The sequence below is a fragment of the Melopsittacus undulatus genome, chromosome 14 (genome assembly GCF_012275295.1).
Source record: "Melopsittacus undulatus isolate bMelUnd1 chromosome 14, bMelUnd1.mat.Z, whole genome shotgun sequence".
NCBI lineage: Eukaryota > Metazoa > Chordata > Aves > Psittaciformes > Psittaculidae > Melopsittacus > Melopsittacus undulatus.
This window is the reverse complement of record NC_047540.1, coordinates 4,492,502-4,512,418: the sequence shown is the minus strand read 5'-3', so window position 1 is coordinate 4,512,418 and position 19,917 is coordinate 4,492,502. Positions and strand designations below refer to the sequence as shown.

The 19,917-nt window shown below is 47.0% G+C and overlaps 1 protein-coding gene across 9 annotated transcripts in view; it reads left to right on the top strand.

Moving 5' to 3' along the window:
• Positions 1-19,917, top strand: part of PUM1 (pumilio RNA binding family member 1) — a 53,955-nt gene that overhangs the window by 9,639 nt on the left and 24,399 nt on the right. For 3 of the 9 annotated variants that reach the window (XM_034069192.1, XM_034069185.1, XM_034069191.1), the window contains 7 exons: positions 3,075-3,143; positions 8,266-8,371; positions 10,449-10,627; positions 12,512-12,678; positions 13,892-14,162; positions 15,663-15,756; positions 17,030-17,146. In XM_034069192.1, the coding sequence (XP_033925083.1) occupies positions 3,075-3,143; positions 8,266-8,371; positions 10,449-10,627; positions 12,512-12,678; positions 13,892-14,162; positions 15,663-15,756; positions 17,030-17,146 (1,003 nt within the window). Of the gene's footprint in view, positions 1-3,074; positions 3,144-8,262; positions 8,372-10,448; positions 10,628-12,511; positions 12,679-13,891; positions 14,163-15,662; positions 15,757-17,029; positions 17,147-19,917 lie in introns of all 9 variants that reach the window. The other 6 variants (XM_034069186.1, XM_034069184.1, XM_034069190.1 and 3 more) reach the window with 3 other exon arrangements.

Sequence of the window (19,917 nt, the reverse complement as noted above, 5' to 3'; positions counted from 1 at the left end):
CATCTACTACTTGTACTTTCACATTCTTCCTTTACTCACCATTGTTATGGGAGAAGACTACAAATAGTGCTGTAATCAGTCAATGGAACAAAGTATCTGAACCCTGGTCTAGTTGGTGGTGGTGAGCCTGTTGTTGACAGTGTGTAGTGCTTGTTTTCACTTGGTAAATACTATTTTCCTCTCCTAGATACTATATCTGTGTGTGTGTGTGTTCTCAGATGTGTTTTAACCAAGGAGCTGTGAGCCCTTCAGAGCAGACAGGCGCCGGCAGCTGAGTAGGAGGCATTTGTTTCCTTCTCCAGTTTGGAAACCTTTAGTTAATTGAGAAAGCTTCAAACTTGGGAGTACATCAGTCAAGTGCCACTAAATATTTAGGGTGTTCAACTAACCATATATATATATATATTATATGTATATATTTTTTTCTCCCCTGCATTCTAAGGAGCCTCAGCAGCCTGAATGTTCTTGATGTTTCTTGTTCTTCCTGGATCAGTACATGACTACACCTGGATTCCTGGTGCAGTAATGGTGACTTCTGTTGAGGAATGTTTTACTCATTCAGCCTGGACAAGAGAAGGCTCCTTAAGGGGAGACTTCAGAGCAGGTCCAGTGCCTAAAGGGGCTGCAGGAAACCTGGAGAGGCGCTTGGGACAAGGGCCTGTAGGGACAGGACAGGGGGAATGGCTTGAACCTGCCCGAGAGGAGACTTCCAGAAGCAGCCTCTGGTTTGCTTTGCTTGCCCTCTTTAATATAGTTGGCTTCATAGCAATAGCTTAAACCCTCTTCAGTCACTGTTAGCACTAATACATGCAGATGTTGGATCTGTTTAATGTTGTTCAACATCAAGAAAGAAAATAGAAATCAGAAAGCCTCAGGCTTCCTGCTGCACTTGTCAAGACATTTCCTTCCCATCATCAGCTGGAGGATTTCTCAGCTGGTTCTTCCTCAGCTGCTTGTGCTCCAGAGCACTTTCTGGTCTGTCTGTTTGGGTTTATTCCTGTGTATTTGGCTGGGGTTTTGCTCTGTTTACTTCCACCTGTCCTTTCTCTTACGGGGAAACATCACTTGGCATAAGGAGGAAGAAAAGATCCCTTGTGATGAAGAGTGAAGGCTGCTCTGTGATAGCTTTGCTGTGTGTCGGTGTAGGTTTATATCATCAGGGAGTTCTCAGTGCACAAGGCTGGTGTGTGATCCCCAAAAGACCTCAAAATGTGCTATGGTATTGCACTGTGAAGTTATAGATAAAGGTCATATTAGCAACTGTATTTGCTTAATATAAGGTGCAGTATTAACCTGGTTGTTGGCATTAATATTTACTTAAAATTACAATTCAGCTCCATTGCAGGGAGCTCTCAAGTGGGAAAAGCCCCTTGGATTATTCCAGAAGCAAGGTAAATGTACTGTTGCTCTCATGTGCGGTCCTTCACGTCCCTGTTTAGTAATTGTAAGGACAGTTTGGGACCCTGGTTGCTGTTAATGTACCTGACTGCAGGATTCCTTTTGACAAGTGCCCATGGGCCCTGTTGGTGCCTGGGTTAAGATGAACAGGACTCTGCAGTGCCACATGTCCCATCTGGTGCTCAGGTTTATTGCTGCTTCCTGGGGGCACATGGGGGCTGTCACAAGCTTCCCTGCTCCTCCTTTGCTCTGTTACAGCTTTTGGGCACTGGGGACATCAGCCCTTAAAAGGTGGCTTGTTAAAGGGGTGTAACTGGTCTGTGTAAGTTGTTGCCTCAACTCTCACCATCTCTCGTGGGTAATTCACGTATCAGACAGAAGCTGTTCCCTGTGAGGGTGCTGAGGCGCTGGCACAGGGTGCCCAGAGAAGCTGTGGCTGCCCCATCCCTGGCAGTGCTCAAGGCCAGGTTGGACACAGGGGCTTGGAGCAGCTGCTCCAGTGGAAGGGGTCCCTGCCCGTGGCAGGGGTTGGAACTGAAGGAGCTTTAAGGCCCCTTCCAACACAAACCAGGCTGGGATTCTATGATTCTGTGTTATTTTTTGTCTGCTTTTGATAGTGACTGGGAAAAGTTTATTTGGGAAGCTGGATGCAGCTCATTTCTAGTGTATATTGTGTAACTGGGAGGTCAGGATGGCAATTTGCCGTCAAAGGCATGTTTAAGGACAGCTTCCTTCAGACTCTGAGGAGTGGAAATACCAGTGCTCTGTTAGATGTGCAGCTGGAGTGCACTTTGTTTTCATCTTTATCCTCCTTTTTGCCCTTTACTACTCTTCTTATCTTGGTCTCTCTGTCACCCCTGTAGTAATCAGTTATCTAAACCAGTTTTGGGGGGTTTTGTCCTATGAACCCACCACTGGTAGTTCCTGGCCTCCTTCATAGTCCAGTGTTAGCACAACTAAACTGTGTACAGGTCATCATCCCCTGTGAAGAGCCTGTGAGGGGCTGTGGATGCCTCATAGCTAATGTTCTATAAACTGTCACCCCTGCTCTAGCAGAGAAGTGCATCACATCTGTTGGGTTGCAGAGATTGTGTAAGCATTGAGTAGGAGGTGTGTAGTATTGCTCTGTGCGTGTGGATGGTGTGGTAAGCACTGCCTCCAAACAGGGGTGTTATCTGAGGAGGGCAATAGCTTGGGCTGGGTGCGGGCATGTGGTTGAACGTCTGTGCTTTGTCCTCAGGTCCAGAGTTGGTTTTTTTTCCCTTTCATATCAATGTAACCTGCCTAGAAATCCACCTGGTTTATACAGGAGCCTTCGTGATTTCTCACCTGAAAGGATGCTGACTTGCTTATGCTTTGACTCCCTCACCTGAAATCTTTACTGTTCAACATTAATCTTTGCATTAAACTTTATCGAAGACTTTAGATTTTGTGTGTCTTGTAAGTAATTGCTGTTTTTCCCTGTTATTGTGTGTGTATAAATCTAACACTATATACCTTATAGCTGGGAGTCCTAAAGGTAAGTCATCTGTTGGAGCTCAATAACCTTGTCCTATGCTGTAATGTGGAATGTAACTCTTGGTCTGTATGAGAATTGCTGTGAACTCTGATTATCACTGAGCCAAACCCTAAATCCAGCATTTCCTCATGGGCTTTTCTTCCCCTTCTTGAAATAGGTACGTTCCATGGATGAACTGAATCATGATTTTCAAGCGCTTGCTCTGGAAGGACGGGCTATGGGAGAGGTAAGTGAAAGGTCTATAGAAAAAACAGTGGATTTTGAGGGAGGGAAGAGGGAAATAAATTACACTTGGAGAGGCTGCTGGAATGCTGCTGAATGTGAGAGGTCTCCATTGTGGCTGTGAAGCTCTGTGTGTGTGTGCTTTAACAAACAAGACCCTGCCAGGCTGGGCTGCATCTTGGTAGGAGGAACAGCTAAGCCCTCCACCTGCTGTATCATCAAACAGCAAGCCAGTGGTTGTAGGAGAACAGTTAGAAACACGGCTTGTGACAAGTGGCACAATACTTGCAGTGTGTTTATTTTGGGATGCAGTGAGCTCACACCCTGTCACCCTGTGGGGTTAGGTGGCTGCTGTTGTCTACTGCCCTGTTTCCACTCCCAGCCAGCTTTTGGCTCTTGGCACCGAGCACAGCGCTGTGTTTAACAGTGGGAGTCACTGAGCAACAGAATCAGGGGCTGCAGTAGTGCCAAGTGCTTTGGACAGGTCAGAGGCCTGAGCAGGAGTTGTCAGATCATGGCCTTTCAGTTCTGACTGCACAAACCCAGGCAGGGTTATTGTAACCTCACGGTGCAATAAGGAGGTGGCAGGTTTGGAAGAGATGGCCACTGGTTTACTTTGAAAAGAGAGAATTTACCTGGGTTTAGGGTGACTTTAACAGCCCATTACTGCATTGGCTGTGCTGTAAACTCTTTATTCCCTTTATAGGTAGTCCCTTCATAGGCTTGTGGATGAGAAAGTGCTGTCTTGGAGGAGGATGTTACTGTACAGCAGGTCAGCTTGAGAGAGGCTGTGGTTTTGGAGAGCCTTCCACTTTGCATTCCTGTCTGGAGCTCAGACCAGTTTCTCTCCTCCATATTCAGTCTATCCTATCTCTTAATTACTTTATGAGCCAAGTTAAGAACAACTAATCCCTGGAACTCCAAAACAGCAAACCAGGACTGTTGTGTGGTGGGATTCATAAGAAGGTGCCCTCTCTCTGGTGAAAGACCTCAGGGTGCTTGCAGCTTAGCTTCTCTCCTTTCTTCCTTCTGTGGAAGATCTTTACATTGAGCTGCATGTTACCTTGACAGTTCTTGATAGGAACATGTGTTTCTCCAGGTTATCTTAACCTACATTGAGACACTTGACTTCAGAGTAGATGAAAGTGATTTACAGAGGAGAAAACATGCCATTAAAAACCTGTCTAAAGCTGCTGAGCGCCAGCTGAGGTGCCTCCATGTGAAGCATGCCAATGGAATGATGGGGGTGGGAATGTTCACTCTATGCTATTTTTTAACACCTCGCTTGGGCAAGAAGTTCATGTTCTGATATAGAGGATCCAGGCTCTTTGAAGCCTGGTGAGGGTAAGCACAACACTTGTTCTGTGGTGTTAGGTCACGTTAGCTTCACTGCCTGAAGGCACTCCAGAACATCAAATCATGGAAGCAACATGGTAGGAAAAAGACCTTTCAGATCATCAAGTCCAGCCTTTGGAGGATGTGAGGTTTGCCTTCCAGTGCTGATTCATCTTCCCCACCTTCTTCTTGTACCTGTGATGAAGGAGTTTTGGAGATGGCATCTTTCTGGCACTGGGAATGTGTGTGGCTCTCCAGGAAAGGTGACATCTCACCTTCTCTTCTTCACAACTTCCTGTTTCTCTTGTATTTCTCCCACAGTCTCACAGTTTCCTTTCTTTATCCATTGAATTTGCTCTGTATTTCCCAAGGTATTTCACCATAGATCCAGCTGGCTGATCTAAGGAGCTCTGTAAACAGAGATTCCTGCAGGATATAGACCATGTTCTTCAACTGCAGGCTTTGATTTTGTGCAGCATGCCCTGTCTGTTGTTTAGATGCTTTAGCAGGGCACTAAGGAGGTGATTTCCACCCCTTCTCCTCCTCCTGGAATGTGAAGGAAACTCGTGGAGAAAGCTGTTAAGAAAACATTTAAGCCTGAAATAAAAGAGGAAAAGAGGGAATTTGATTTCTGTTTCTTTATTTTGTGTCTTCTGAACCTGTAGGAAGTATCAGTAATTCCATACTTTGAGATGACAGTGGAAAACCTGGAGGGGAAAGATGAGGAAAAGAATGCTTCATCATTTAGTGTGTCCTTTAATCTTCTCCTTTTCTTGCTTCTTAGTAAGCAACATCCTCATTGTAGCGACATAAAGAGTCTGTGCCTCTGAAGACAAAAGAGCTTTGTTTTAAAGGGGGCTGTCAACTAAATCTCTTACCTGCATTTTGACTGCAGGGTGGGTAATACTTGGTGATGACCAGGTAGTCTAATCTGGGAAAAGATAGAATAGTTTAAACCCCCTCTTTAATCTATGCCCTGTTTCCAGTTTCACAATCCCATCAGCAGCGTCAGACCCCCCTAAATTCCTTTGTGCCTGGAAGTGTGATACTTTTAAGTGTGAGATTAAAAGAGGAGCCACAGAAAGTCTTTTTCTCAGTGCTAAAAGGGAAGAGATTCGGACCACTGATAGTGAACACGGTCAATGATGTTGAGAATAGCTTTGTGAAAGGGGTGTCTGTTCTTGTTTGTCCTCCCCTCCTTTGAGTGCTCTGTGCAGGTTGAAGCTCTAATGGAGGAAGTCATCGTGAGGCCTGTCCCTTCCCCTTGGCCTGTCCCTACAGGCCCTTGTCCCAAGCCCCTCTCCAGATTTCCTGCAGCCTCTTTAGGCACTGGAGCTGCTCTCAGGTCTCCCCTTCAGGAGCCTTCTCTTGTCCAGGCTGCCCCAGCCCAGCTCTCTCAGCCTGGCTCCAGAGCAGGCTGGGGCATCTGCTCTTCTTCACATAAATCCCTTTTATCTGCAGCTTTGCAACACTGAACAGTGGTGCAGTATCTCTGGGGCTCATGGCCAGTGCAGAGGCTGGGAGAGGTGTTTGTCATCGGTGAGTTACAGCATTTTGAACTGCAGCAACATTCCTGGTTTGGTGGTGGGTGATGCTGTCAGATAAGCCTGGGTCTGCAGTACAGGAGCAGCTGTAACTTAACCCAGGAGGGTGAGAGGAGGAGGAGAGCAGAGAGACAGGAGGCAGCCGGTAGGTACTTCCCTTCAAACATGGAAGGGATTGGACCCAGCATTTTGCAGGATGAATATCAGGGGTAATGGTGAACCTCAGCCTACGCTGGAAATGCTGTAAGGAATATTTCCCACTTCATCTGCTGAGCATTTCTCCCTCTCTCGTGCTGTCCCCTGTGGGTTTTAGTGCACATGGGGAGGTTCAGCACACTGAAGCTGGGTCATGGGGAGCTTCTCATTGACCAGCACCTCCAAGTCCTTCTCCTCAGGCTGCTGCATCCAGTTTCCCCCAGCCTGTGTCTGACCCAGAGGCAGGATGCTGCCCCTTGCTTCCTGTTGAACTCCCTGAAGTGGCAGAAGCTGCCCTGAGGGTTGCCTCTCCATTGCTCATGGTGTGCTCAGCCTCCCTGTCTTGTTTTTTACATGCACAGCAGCTTATTTTGGGGGGCAGAGAACATCTCAGTGTTTGTAAACCTGCAGCACTGCCCAAATCTGAGCCATAAATGTGTGCTCCTCCTCCTACCTGTTGCTGCAGATGAATGGAGCTCTGCAGTGGCACAGATGGCTCCTCTTATCTTCATGCTTGCCTTGTCTGGAGGGGATCAGTTCACTTCATTTGTCTAATTCCTAATCCCATTGCAGTGGGATCTCTAAGCACAGGCTCTGTACTTGTGGGTTGTAGAATTGCCTTTGTGGATGTGCAAGTCAGCCCCTCCTCCCCATTCTGATATATTGAATATTGGCCTAACTCTGTAAGTCCTTTCTAAGAGGGCTCAGAAGGATTATGTTTGTACGAGATAGGGTCAATTTTAATAACAACTGGTTCCCAGTTCCAGAAGTGGTCCTGTTCCAGACTGCTGCATGTTCCTTCTTTGATTTCTCATCTGAAGAACTGGATGAGATTCACTTCAAATACCGTTTTTCCCCTCCCTCTATTGGAGCTGACAACTTTCCTTGTGGAACACTTCATCTCCTGGCCAGGAGTCACTAATAGTTCGGATGGTTGCTGCTTGCTAACCCTCTAGTTTGGGTTGGAGCAGAAGTTGACAGCACAAGGGTTCCATTGCCATCTGTTAATACTGGCATTTGGTTTTCCCCTTCCCCAGCATCTAAATGCAGCTGGAACCCGTGTGGAAAAGAAACACTTCTCTTTCTGCTGATGTTACAGAGCTTCCAGTTGGGAGCTTTATGCTTCTGGGATGGAAAAGATTAAACTGGAGGCAACAGAGTTGTTGTTTGTGCAGTTAAGGGGGTGTGTGCACAGGAGAGGGAGTGGTTGAGATTTTTCTAGTCCTGGTCTGTGGTTCACTGCAAAACCATAGGAGGGTGTTTGGGGGCAGTTCCTCAGGATCCTGCTGGTAAGTGGATGTGTTTTCCCCCTTAAGAAAAGGGCTGGGTGAATCAAAACCAGGCTGAATGAATTTCAAGGCACCTTCTAGCTTGAGGAGATGGTCTTTTGGGGTTGTGACCCCCTTTGGATGGTCAGGAAAGTAGAAGAATTTGCTGAAATGAGCCACGAGGATACAAAGAGCAGCTCACTCTGTGTGTTCCACTTCCTGACACAACTTGTTGCTGTGCTTTGGACACACATATTCATGTCATGTATTGGTTCTCCTTATCTCCCAGGTACTCCTGGTTTGTGCAGCTCTACATGGGCTGGGTCTGTATTCTCAGGATTTGACAGCAAGAATCAGTGCTGGAAATATTGGCAATTGAGGCACATCTCAGCTCAGGTGGACGGCAGAATGTCCTGGGCTTGGCCAGGATGGGATGAAGGAGGTTGTCACAACACATGAGAATCCTCTGATCAGAGCAGGGTCTTTCTCCTGCTAATATTTGCAAGCAGCTCTCAAGTATGGCCAGTGTCAATGGTATGAGTGTGCTTCCACGTGTGGGCTTCATAAAGCACTTCAGAATGCAAGAGGGATGTGGGGATGCAAGTGGTACCTCAGCACTGAGGGTATCTGTGTTCTGATGGTGAAGCATGTCAGCTGGTGTTGAATGATTAATCCATGTTCCCAAGGGAGACGCTTATGGTTTCTGTTTGCATTTCCTACTTCTTTTAATCATGCTTTGTTTTGTTTTGTGTTCTTTTTTGTTGTGTTTCTTTAATTGCAGCAGCTGTTGCCGGGTAAAAAGTTTTGGGAATCTGATGATTCCAGCAAAGATGGACCAAAAGGGATATTTCTGGGAGATCAGTGGAGAGACAGTGCTTGGGGAACATCAGGTAGCTCCATTATTTACTTGATTTAGTTGGGGTTGAACACAGATGTGCAACTCAGCTTTCAAAGACACCTGCTTTGTCCTAGAGACCCCCACATTGCTTTGTGATTTAAACATATCCATAGGTATTAAAAGATTGGTTAATGTGAATATGTGCACCCTGCTTCAAAGCTTTAGGTTACCCTTAATGTTTCAATTTCAGCTTCCTGATGTATTTTCTGCCTTGGGATGAGCTTCAGACAAAGGTGTTAGAGAACAAGATGAGTAAAAAAACCTCAAGAACAAGAAAATAGAACCCCCAAACCCCCCTAATTTTGTAAATGCTAAACCAACCAAACCCCCCAACCACTCAGGTTATAAAGAAGTGATGCTTTCAATTAGTGGGAAGGTTCTGGGACAGTGATCAGGGTAGGGTTTATCACTTGCACTTAAATGGGCTGTGACCAGGAGATAAAGCCTCTCACCATGTGCTCAGCTGAGGCTGGTCCCAGCCTCCACAGGCGTGTGGAGATCTGGGGGAGGTGACTCCTACACTGGCTCATCCCAAATGTCCATGAGTCAAAGCCTTTGGTCTCATCTCTTCCTTTGTTTATTCACAATTAGTCCTGTGCACCTCAACAGCCTCCACTGCTGAGCCGTGGCCCACACTGGTGAGTCAGGGAGGTCCCAGTTTCCCTTTTGGCTCATCTCAACTGGAGAGAAGAGCCAGAGGTGGAGCAGTTCCTCAAAGTCCCTGCCCCAAAGCGAGGAGCACAACACGGAGGTGGCTGTGGAAGTGGCCCTGGCGAGAGGATGAGTTTGTTCCAGGAACAGTGGAACTCAAATCCATGGAATGGGTTGTGTTGAAGGGACCTTAAAGCTCCTCCAGCTCCAACCCCTGCCACAGGCAGGGACCCCTTCCACTGGAGCAGCTGCTCCAAGGCCCTGTGTCCAACCTGGCCTTGAGCACTGCCAGGGATGGGGCAGCCACAGCTTCTCTGGGCACCCTGTGGGAAGAGCTTCTGCCTAAGAGCTCAGCTCAGTCTCCCCTCTCTTGGGCAGGTTCAAGCCATTCCCCTTGGCCTGTCCCTACATCCCCTGTCCCAAGCTCCTCTCCAGGTTTCCTGCAGCCCCTTTAGGCACTGGAGCTGCTCTCAGGTCTCCCCTTCAGGAGCCTTCTCCAGACTAATGAAACCTGGGTTTTTGTAAGAAAAGACCACTGTTCCTGGTGTCTGAGTGGTTATACAGCAGCACAATGAAAACTGCTGGAGGACTGGCCTGTTAAAACCAGCTTGTCTCTTTTCTTGGTTAGCTTTATCCCCCAAAAGTCTCCCTTAGTCCATTTTAGATGCTTGTGCTGGCTTGAGGGACAGGGCAGGGAAGCGTAGCCAGGACCAATAACAGAACAGAATTACTTCTCCCCAGCTTATGCCTGCTTTATAAGGCAGCTCAGTATCAATATCATTGCATGTCCCTTCTACCATCCTCTGGCAACTACTGTATCTGCTGCCTGTTATTTTTGCTTCTGAGCATTGCCAGCCCCTGCAGGCAGGAGCAGAGCTGCTCCCCTTCCTTGCTTGATGCAGGCTCCCTTCCCCTGCCCAGCCAGTTCTTGCAGAGGACTTGGCAGGGGTGATAAATGGGGCTGATGCAGGAGGACAGGGGATGAAGAAGAAGAAATGAAGTTCTTATGTAGGAGAAGATATGGTCATGACATGAATAGGGTACTTCCATCTGGGCAAGAGAGCTGGGGTAACAGTAGGATAATGTTTGAAATGACAAACCAAAGCTGACTGTTTTTTCATTGTACCAATACAAGAGTTGTACTAAAACTGAACCCTACAACTTCCTGGTTTTAACTACAACCTTTCCTTAGAGACTGAAGTCTCTGAAATGCTCTGATTTTAGACTCTGAATGTAGGCTTCCAGGTTCTAGTAGTTAAAAAACAAGCAGCCATCCTGCTTTGTCTAATGGACATCATCAGAGTCAAAACATTGGCACTCCATAGTGCAGTTGAGACCCTAGAGAGTAATTATTTGATGACTTGCCTCCTGTAAATAGTTGGATCTACTTATAAGCATTATCCATGTTTTTGTTCCAGATCACTCTGTTTCCCAACCAATTATGGTGCAGAGAAGACCTGGTCAGGGGTTTCATGTGAATAGTGAAGTCAACTCAGTGCTTTCACCACGGTCAGAGAGTGGAGGACTTGGAGTTAGCATGGTGGAGTATGTGTTGAGCTCATCTCCTGGAGATTCCTGCCTAAGGAAAGGAGGATTTGTAAGTGTGCTGACACCTGAGTTCCCATTATGTTCCTTTCTCCATTTGCTGCTTGGTTTGATTGGTTGTTAATCCATCCCTAAAGGCAGATGTTCCTTCTTTAATTTGCTCTTGTTTAGCTCCCTGTCTTAAACCAGGCAGGTTTTACCCCTTGCTATTGACTGGGGATGCAGGGTTGGAATGGGTGTGAGGAATGTGAAGGTTCCTGATGCTCCCTGGATCACCCCAGCAGCAGTGACCCCCGACCTGAGCTGGGAGGAGTGTGCACATCTGCCTGTGGTTCTGAATGAACGTGTGGCTGCTTTGTTGCTGGTGGAGAACAAAAAGCTCCATGTAATGATGCTAGAAACATAACGTAGCTACAGAAGCCACTCCAAGTGGGAATGCTTTAAAGGGCATATCATTTCCCATGGAGAAGTGATGGTAGTCACTGTGCTTCATGGGATGGGGAAAGGAGGCACAATCAGGCCCCGTTCCTGTGGTGGGGAAGTAGGGGCTGCACCTCCTCAGCCACTGCTCAACCAGGGGTTGTCACAAGGCACAAAAGCAGAGTAAGTTTGTCACTGCTGGACTGCTCATCTCTTCAGGGAGCTCATTTGTGCTTTCCTTCCTCCATCCTCTTTATCTTGTCCCTCATTACTGGGTGCCCGATAACCTTGTTGAACCCTGAGCCTAAGAGAGATAAGGTTTGAGAAATGGGCAAGCATTGGAAGGAGCCAATTTATCATCAGAATTGGGGCTTAGAGAAGAGTCTGCTCCATCACACTGATGGTCAGGTCACCGCTTCTGCAACCAGGGGTCTCCCCAGGGTATATCCCATGGTGAGGGGGAGAACTGGGCACCACATCTGTACTTACAATTGGCGTTGCCAGATCTGCCCTTAACAAGCAGGGGTTGGTTTTCTTTAAGAAGCATCATCAGAAGATAATAACTTTTAAACCAATCCTTTTTTTCCTAAATATTGGAGGAAAAAATTCCCCCTCCAATTTAAGAGGATGGAAAAAGGATTCAAATACAGTGTTCTGCCCTGTTACATACAGAGCAGTTTGCCCTCAGATGGAGGGTTTAATGTCTGTCTGTGTGACAGCACCAAAGCCATTCTGATAAATATGTTTAGATGTCCCTTGCTGGTTTTTATCCTAAATTATGTTGGTTTTCCTGTCCCTTTCGTTTTCACAACTCTGCCCCTGGCATAATCCCCTTTGGTTCTTCTCCCAAGTGAAAGAAAATACAGACGTTAAGGGCAGAAAAGCTGCAGATGTAAAATCACCCATCAAATCCCTTTTTATTTTCTCCTTTATTTTCCTTTCCATTCCTTTCCCTCCTCCAAAATGTGCTTTAGGCTTCTATGAACCAGTGACCAGCCTAATGATTGATTTGAATGCTCTTAAATCAGCCCTACCTTGGAATTCACTGTGCAGGTCACAGTGTTGAGGTGATCCCATTCTGCTCCTGCACATGGGTTTCTCCAGCCTCTGAGACAGTAACTTTGAGAGGCTCTGATTCCTTTTGTACCCTTTCACTACCTGCTGTTGTGTTGAGAAACCCCTGGGTTAACCTGGAAGTGCCCAAATCCCATCTAGAAAGAGGGTTTGTTGAAGTATTCCTTAACATTCGTCTAGGGTGGGATTTTTGAGCATTTAGAAGCAGTCACTAAATAGAAGATGCTAAATGGATAAAATGTGAAAGAGTGAGAGCTCATTCCCTTCTTTCTTCCATTATTTTGGACTATTTTGCCTTTTTTCCATTTTTATTTGTAGGAACTAGTGTTTGCAAGCGACTTGTTGGATGGTGACCACGTTCCTTTGACTTGTTACAAGCTCAGAATGAAAGTAGAATTGATGTAAAAATGAAGCTTATTCAAATACTGTCTCTTTTGCTCAGGGGCCAAGGGATGCAGAGAGTGATGAGAATGACAAAGGGGATAAGAAGAACAAGGGCACATTTGATGGCGATAAATTAGGAGATCTGAAGGAAGAGGGGGATGTGATGGATAAAACCAATGGTTTGCCTGTGCAGAATGGGATCGATGCAGATGTCAAAGACTTCAGGTACGTGCCCCGTTAGGTAGTAGCTAATCAGTTGTGGTTCAGCCTCAACTGGCAACTAAGCACCACGTAACTGCTCACTCACTCCTCCCTGGTGGGATGGGGAGAGGATCAGAAGAGCAAAAGAGAAAGCTCCTGGGTTGAGATCAGGGCAGTTTAACAGGTAAAGCAAAAGCACACATGCAAAGTAAGGAATTCCTTTACCATTTAGCATCACAGGCAGGGCTTCAGCCATCTCCCGGACAGGAGGGCTCCAGCTTTAAGGTCCCTCCCAACCCAAACCATTCACTGATTCTATGACTCTAGGTCTGCTTCCAGCACAAATCCCAAGCAAAGCCCCATAGCAGCTACTGGGAAGAAAATGAGCTCTTCCCCAGCCAAACCCAGCACACAGACAATATTCCTTGAAAGATTTTCCATGGTGTGGTGAAAAAGCCTTTCAGTCATTGACATAGTGTCATAAAGGCATCCTAATGCAGCCAGGGAAGCACTGGGAAGGTGGAGGATAACATCTGTGAGCTCTAGTTCTGTCTGTTGTGATCTTGGTTTAGTTTCACACCTTTCCTTTATTCCTGTGTGCGGGATTCCTATGGAACTATCAGCTGAAGAGGTTGACTATGCTTATATACTGGTCTACATAATAGCTAGGATTTTGGCTTGTTCCTTGTAGCTCTCAAGGGGTTAAAGCCTTCTGAAAGGATGGCTCTTGCTGTAATCAGTGCATTTGTATTGCTCACTTACCCACTCACTCACATTGACATGTAGGAAAGCTCTAAAAGCAGAGCAAGTGTTGGGGAGTGCAACATGCTGGTCCCTGCCTTGGGGTGAACCGGTTCCCAGCAGAGCCCAAGGCCTGTGTTAGGTCATTTAGAGAGGTTTCAAGTGGGATACAGCAGCTGAGTGCTGCATAGTTCAGAATTCCTAAAGAGCTTTGGCATTCCTGTATTCCTTGTCTTGTAACACAGGCTTTCAAGTGAGGAGGTAAAAGAACCTGTCTGGTTTTACATTTGTACTGCACCAGCTCTTTGAGGTGGGGGCCTGGGGGTGTGGTTTGTTTGAAGACATAAATTCTCCTGTAGAACTCTTAGGGAGCTCTTTCAGTGTCCTTTTATTTCCCCTCACCTTCATCATGCCACCTGCAGGCAGATGTGGTGAGTGCTTGTGTCTCGCTGTTAATCTGTGCTGTGGGATTAAATGGATGGATCTCTCCTTGCAGCCGCACGCCTGGGAATTGCCAGAACTCTGCTAGTGAGGTCGATCTGCTGGGCCCAAACCAGAACGGATCAGAGGGCTTAGCCCAGCTGGCAAGTACTAACGGTGCCAAGCCGGTGGAGGACTTCTCCAATATCGAGTCCCAGAGTGTTCCTCTGGATCCTATGGAGCATGTTGGCATGGAGCCTCTTCAGTTTGATTATTCAGGCACTCAGGTTCCTGTGGACTCGGCCGCAGCCACCGTGGGGCTCTTCGACTACAATTCCCAACAGCAGGTAACGTGTTGGCCATTGGTCTGATCCTGCTGCAGTCCTCAGGAGAGTCAGGGAGCCATGGAATGGGTTGGGTTAGGAGGGGCCTTAAAGATGATGTTGTTCTAACCTCCCTGTGTGGACAGGGACACCTTCCATCGCCATGGGGTCAGCACCAGCTCAGGCTCTTCTCCTGGGGAGAGGGGTGGAGGAAGATTTGGGATGGCTTCATTGTCTCTCTGCTATCTGTAGAGTGCGGCCTGTGTCCTTGTAGGGAGCATGAGGCAGGAGATCTCAGCATGGCCACTGAGCTGCAGTCTTCAGGACCGTAGGAAGCAGCAGTTACCAGCAGTGCTTGTGTGTGTATTAATCATTTTTACCTTTAGTAAGTTTGCCTTGGAGAAGAGCTTTAAATGAATCAAAAGTGCTTAACAAAACCCAAACCCACACTCAAGCCCTTAAAGTGACTTACAGGTCAAACAGCAGCTCAGGCCCGGTGTCACAGCCCTGCTGTGGGATCTCTAGTACCAATCTGGAGCCAACCAAGGAATAATGGATTTCAACTGCTTGTACTTGAGCAGGGATTAAAACTCGAGGCCAGAGTCCAATACTACAGAGCTTTATCTCAGCCCAGTGTGTTTGACCCTTCTCCCACGCAGGCGGCTGCAGCTTCTCATCCCGGAGCAGTAACCCAAGTCCTGGCTTTGCTCTTGGCTTGGCTTGAATGCTGGGCCTAGATCCAGTGATCCTCTCAATCTGCTCCTGTTCCTGCTAGTTTGGGCAGCAATCATCAACTTTTATTGCTTTCCTATTGTAACTATGATATCTCACAGAAGAGCAAGGCCCTTTGTTGCAGCTGAGGGCAAAGGGACATAGCTAGCCCTGCCTTCCCTAAAATACCCAGTCCTTTTTAGCATAGCAGCTTGTTGGCATTCCTTAGTGAGGAAAGCCTGTTGCCAAGTGTGTGCTAAAGGCCCAACTCAGAGTAATCAGAGCCTTTAAAGCAATGGGAATACCTACATTAGGATCTGGTGGGTGGGTTTATTATCCAGCACATTTAGGAGGGGATTGATGGACATTGTTTGAATGATTAAACTAAATAGCTGCTGAAGAGTTCAAAAAGAAGAGCTGGTTCCAAGGCTTTGTCTTCCTTGGGTGTGGGACCTTGTGGGAATTAACACCCAACAGTGATGCTTAGGCAGTTATTTCTGTGTTAGAGCTCAACAAGGGAACTGCTTTGGAAAGAATTGTTAGATCTGGGAAAGGAACTGCAGGAGTGGGAAGCCTGAAATGTACATTTTGTCTGTGGCTCTTAGCTCAGTGAAGGCTCATTGACAACTTCAAGTGGGTTTTGTTTCTTCCAGCTTTATCATAGGAAATCGTTTCAAGAGTTTGGTGTTTTTCAATTCCTATTGAAATGTTTTCCCTTCAAGAAGAGTGTCTGTAGTTATGAAAAAAATTGAGTGTAAAGGAATTGCTTTAAAGGAAGAGTAAAGGACCATATTTGTGCTTCTGTCCCTTCAGTTGTTCCAAAGACCGAATGCACTTGCTGTTCAGCAGCTGACAGCAGCGCAGCAGCAGCAGTACGCCTTGGCAGCTGCCCATCAGCCTCACATAGGTAAGTCTTACAGGTAATATACACCACATTTTACTGGGCTTTAATCAACAGAACACATTGGGAAAAGACCAGGGAAAAAGGATAGGTGGGTTTTGGACAATCCTCACTGTGTTCTGTGACTGGCAGTCGACACACAAGCAGAAGTGCATTGCTTGAAGATGCACTTGAAGAGTCCTGGAGGTATCTCTTGCCTGCTTTACAAGCTCCAGAGCATTTGTGTCTGGCAGGAGTGACACTTACCTGTGTTGAGGGGGCTGCTCAAGAAGGAGGGTGCTCTGAAATCCATGCTGTGAGCAAGACATGAGTTGGGGTGAGCACAGCAATGCACAACTCCATATGCGTCTGTACACACGTCCAGTGGCTCAGCTGCCTGGACCGTCTTTAACTTAAAGATGTAATTCATGCAAACACATGGTTGATATTATTAAAGGAGTATGGATTAGGAATAAAGCTCATAGCTCTGTAGCAGGGCTATTCCTGGATGATTAAACTGTCATAGGGTTAAATGTTTTTTGCACAGTAAGCAGTTTAAGTTGTTGTTCTTTCCTACCCAAAAGCCCAGTACAAATGGGTTGGGGCTCTCCCACTCTGCACAGTGTACTTGTTTGCTTGTAGGGGCTTGGGGATAGGCCTGAATCAAACTGGTTTAGCTTTTTACCTTGCTCCCCTTCACCTTCCCCTCCCCTCCACGCCCCTCTCCCGCCCCACTGGGATTTCTCTAATGATTAAACTGTTGCCTTGCAGGGTAAGGTAATACCCACACAGAAGGGAGCATTCCCTGCCATGCCTGTATGATCCTAAGCTCCTTCCCAGCTAACTCAATGAAGTCCATTCCTCTTGGCCTGTCCCTACATCCCTTGTCCCAAGCCCCTCTCCAGGTTTCCTGCAGCCCCTTTAGGCACTGGAGCTGCTCTCAGGTCTCCCCTTCAGGAGCCTTCTCTTGTCCAGGCTGCCCCAGCCCAGCTCTCTCAGCCTGGCTCCAGAGCAGAGCTGCTCCAGCCCTCCCAGCATCTCCACATCCTCCTTTGGGCTCCCTTGATTTTTACCACTTCAGCTTTCCTGAGTGGACATTGCATCCTTGGAATTGAGTTTCTTTCATGTAAACGGTACCCTCCCCAGATTGCTCTGTTCAGACTCTGGTGTTGCTCCTTCCCCATAGAAATCAACCCGTAACAAACTGTTAATGTCCTGAAAGAGCCCAAGGTTCTGTGCTCACCAGGCAGGGGTGTTTTGGCAGGGCTGCACTTCTAGTGAAGTTTGTTTCCACTGACAGGTATGTTTTCAGCAGGTTTAGCTCCTGCTGCCTTCGTCCCCAACCCGTACATCATCAGCGCCGCGCCGCCGGGAACCGACCCCTATGCCGCCGGACTCGCAGCCGCTGCCACGTTAGGTGAGATGCTCCCAGTTGCCCATTCATTCCTTGTCTGTGCCAGGACTGCTCTGGAGCGCATGGTTGTGGAATGGACTATTAGTACATTGTCATTTCCATGGAGAGATAATGGTTTATCAGTGAGTTGAAACAGGATTTGTCTTGGAAACGCTGTTTTCTGTCACTTACATGTGGTAATTGTTGTATAACACTTGCTGTAGGCTCTGTCTCTGCTGAGGATAAACAACCAGAGCAAAGCCAGAATGAAACACTTGCAGACATCAATGTTGCTGCATGTTTGGGGTTTTTTGGTGACTGACAGGAGTGAGAGATACCTTTGCAAACAGATTTATTAAATGCTAGAAAGATGAGGATGCATTTTCCTGCCAGGAAGGTTGTCTCTCAGTGCTGTTTAACTTGATTTACTGCAGTGCATCCTGCAAATGGGATCTTTCCCATTTGCAAGAGCCTGTCAAGAATTCATGGGGTTTAGCTCCTCAAGGTAAAACCATCCTGTATCCACTGCAAGGCTCACACCATGAATATGCAGTTTGCCAGATGCAAGCAGCGATGGTGGCTCTTGTCTTCATGCAAGATCTCTCTCCCAAACATTCATGTATCGGTTTTCAAGCTCTTTCCAACTGCCAGAGCCAAAATCCCTGTATCTTGAGATGACAGCTCAGGAAAACAGCTTATCAGGCAGTGTGAAGAACATGCTGTACATTGAACTTGTGCTGCAGATCCCATAAAGTTCTTGCCTAAGGCTTGAGGACAAAGGAAGAGCGTGCTTTCGGAAGATCAGAGTTAGCACCACACTTTGCTGTCCTGGAGCCACCAGGGAGGGAAACCTGCACTTGAAGTGAAACCTGGTTAGTTCAGAGCAGAGGTGGTTTTCAGCAGAGCCTGCACGCTGCTGCCACACTCTGCTTACGGCTCCTGGACTCACTGTGGGGTGGCTTGTACCAAATCAAAGCCATAAAACATTGGCTGTCTCTCTGCCAAAGAGCACTGGGGTTTGGTACGTGACTTTTTGGGGTGTTGAAGAGCTCTTACACAACACTGCTGAGCTCTTAAGCTTTGAGCCAGCATCAGGTCAAGCTCCGAAATGGGATTTCAGCAACTGTTACCCACTTGGATGGCTTTTTGAATGCATCATAAGGATGGATGTAAAGAATGAAGATTCTAATTGAAAGCTGTGGGCTTTGGACTTTTTGGCTGCTGTGAGCGTTGTGTGTGCTGATTGCATAATAACAATGCAGGATTAACGTTAGGTAACAACATGTTGTTGGCAAACAAATGACACTGTGATTAAATGGAGGAAAGCCAAGAGCGAGAGTACAAGGATATTTCTAACAGTGCAGGAGTTGATAAACTTGCATGTGATGATGAATGTGTGGTAGTGAATGAATGACCCGAACTCTCAATGGCAAATATGAGTAGGAGCTTCAGCCAGGATTTAGCAGAGGAGAGGTGCTGGAGCATGAGCAGTTGCAGTCCCTATCAGAAGAGGGGCTGTGTAAGTGATTACTATAGGAAGAGGATTCTGCTTAGCCTCTTTGCATCAGCTCAGTGCTTCTAAAGGCAGTGCTCATTTGGAAGCAGTGCTGGAGTTCAGCAGAGCCAGGAGGTCAGTGTCTTGCTTTCATAGAAACACACATGGAACTGCTGCCAGATTTCCAGGAAACAGGAAGTCTGTTTGCCACAGCCTGTTTTCTTCTCCTTTCTCTCAGCAGTATTGAAGCTGCAGCTGCCTGAGTATCTGCAACTAGGAAATAAAGCACCCCAGGATACCTAAAGCATCCCAAAACTTGGCGTCAGGGTCTCTACTTGAATTGTTTCAAGACTTTATGACTCCAGAAAACCAAACACAAGGATGTGTAACACACTGCAGTGTACTTACAGTGTTACACCATGGAGAAATAGGAGTTACTTCATCCATCTCACTGGGCTTTGGACCCTGACAGCTCGAAATGGCAACGTAACAGAGTCGGGGTTGATGTTTGCTTTAGGATAAGCATCTTTTCTGTCTAAACTTGAGCAGTTCTGAAAGCCTTCATCTGTGAGGAGTGCAGCACTGAAGGGACAGTTCAGATGGTGAGAGTTACAGATGGAGTCAGATGCCTCCCTGATGTGTACGGGAGGGTGAAATTGGGAAGACCTGGAGAAGTTAATGAGATGGAAGAAATGAGTTTAGAGTTGTTGGTAGTTTATTGCTCCACTGTTAGAGCAGAGGGGAAACTTGTGTGTGTTTTATGGCAGAGATAATTCTGTCGTTAAGATTCTGCCATTACAGCAGCTTTTTCATGACTCTTGAGTGTCAGCCCTGTGACAATGTGACAGTGCTCTTTTCCTTCCAACAATAGTAGCGTTTTAAAGAAGGGATCTTAATGCAGAGGGAAAGGGTCCCTAGGCTCAAGAAGAAATCACTTGTGAGTTTAAAGCATGAGGAAGATGACTGCTGCCTTCAGAAAATGGTGTGGAATTGCCTTCTATCAGTTGAGAGAGATGTCACTCAGATAAAGAAATCCTGGCTTTTGTAAGACAAGCTGGAGATGCTGGTTCCCTCTGAGATGTGGGACAGGTAGCAAAGTGTTCCTGTGCTTTGTGGAGACGTGGATGCTGGATTAAGCTGCATGCAGGATAAAGCAGCTCTCCTGGACTGAGGGAGTGGGTTTGGATGTGCCTGTGCTGTGGTTCTCAGCTTTGGGTTCTGAGGAGCCTCTTTCACTCTGCTGACCCAGCTCAGAGCTGGGGACCAGTATGAATGCAAGCACACATCACTGAGGGCTGGG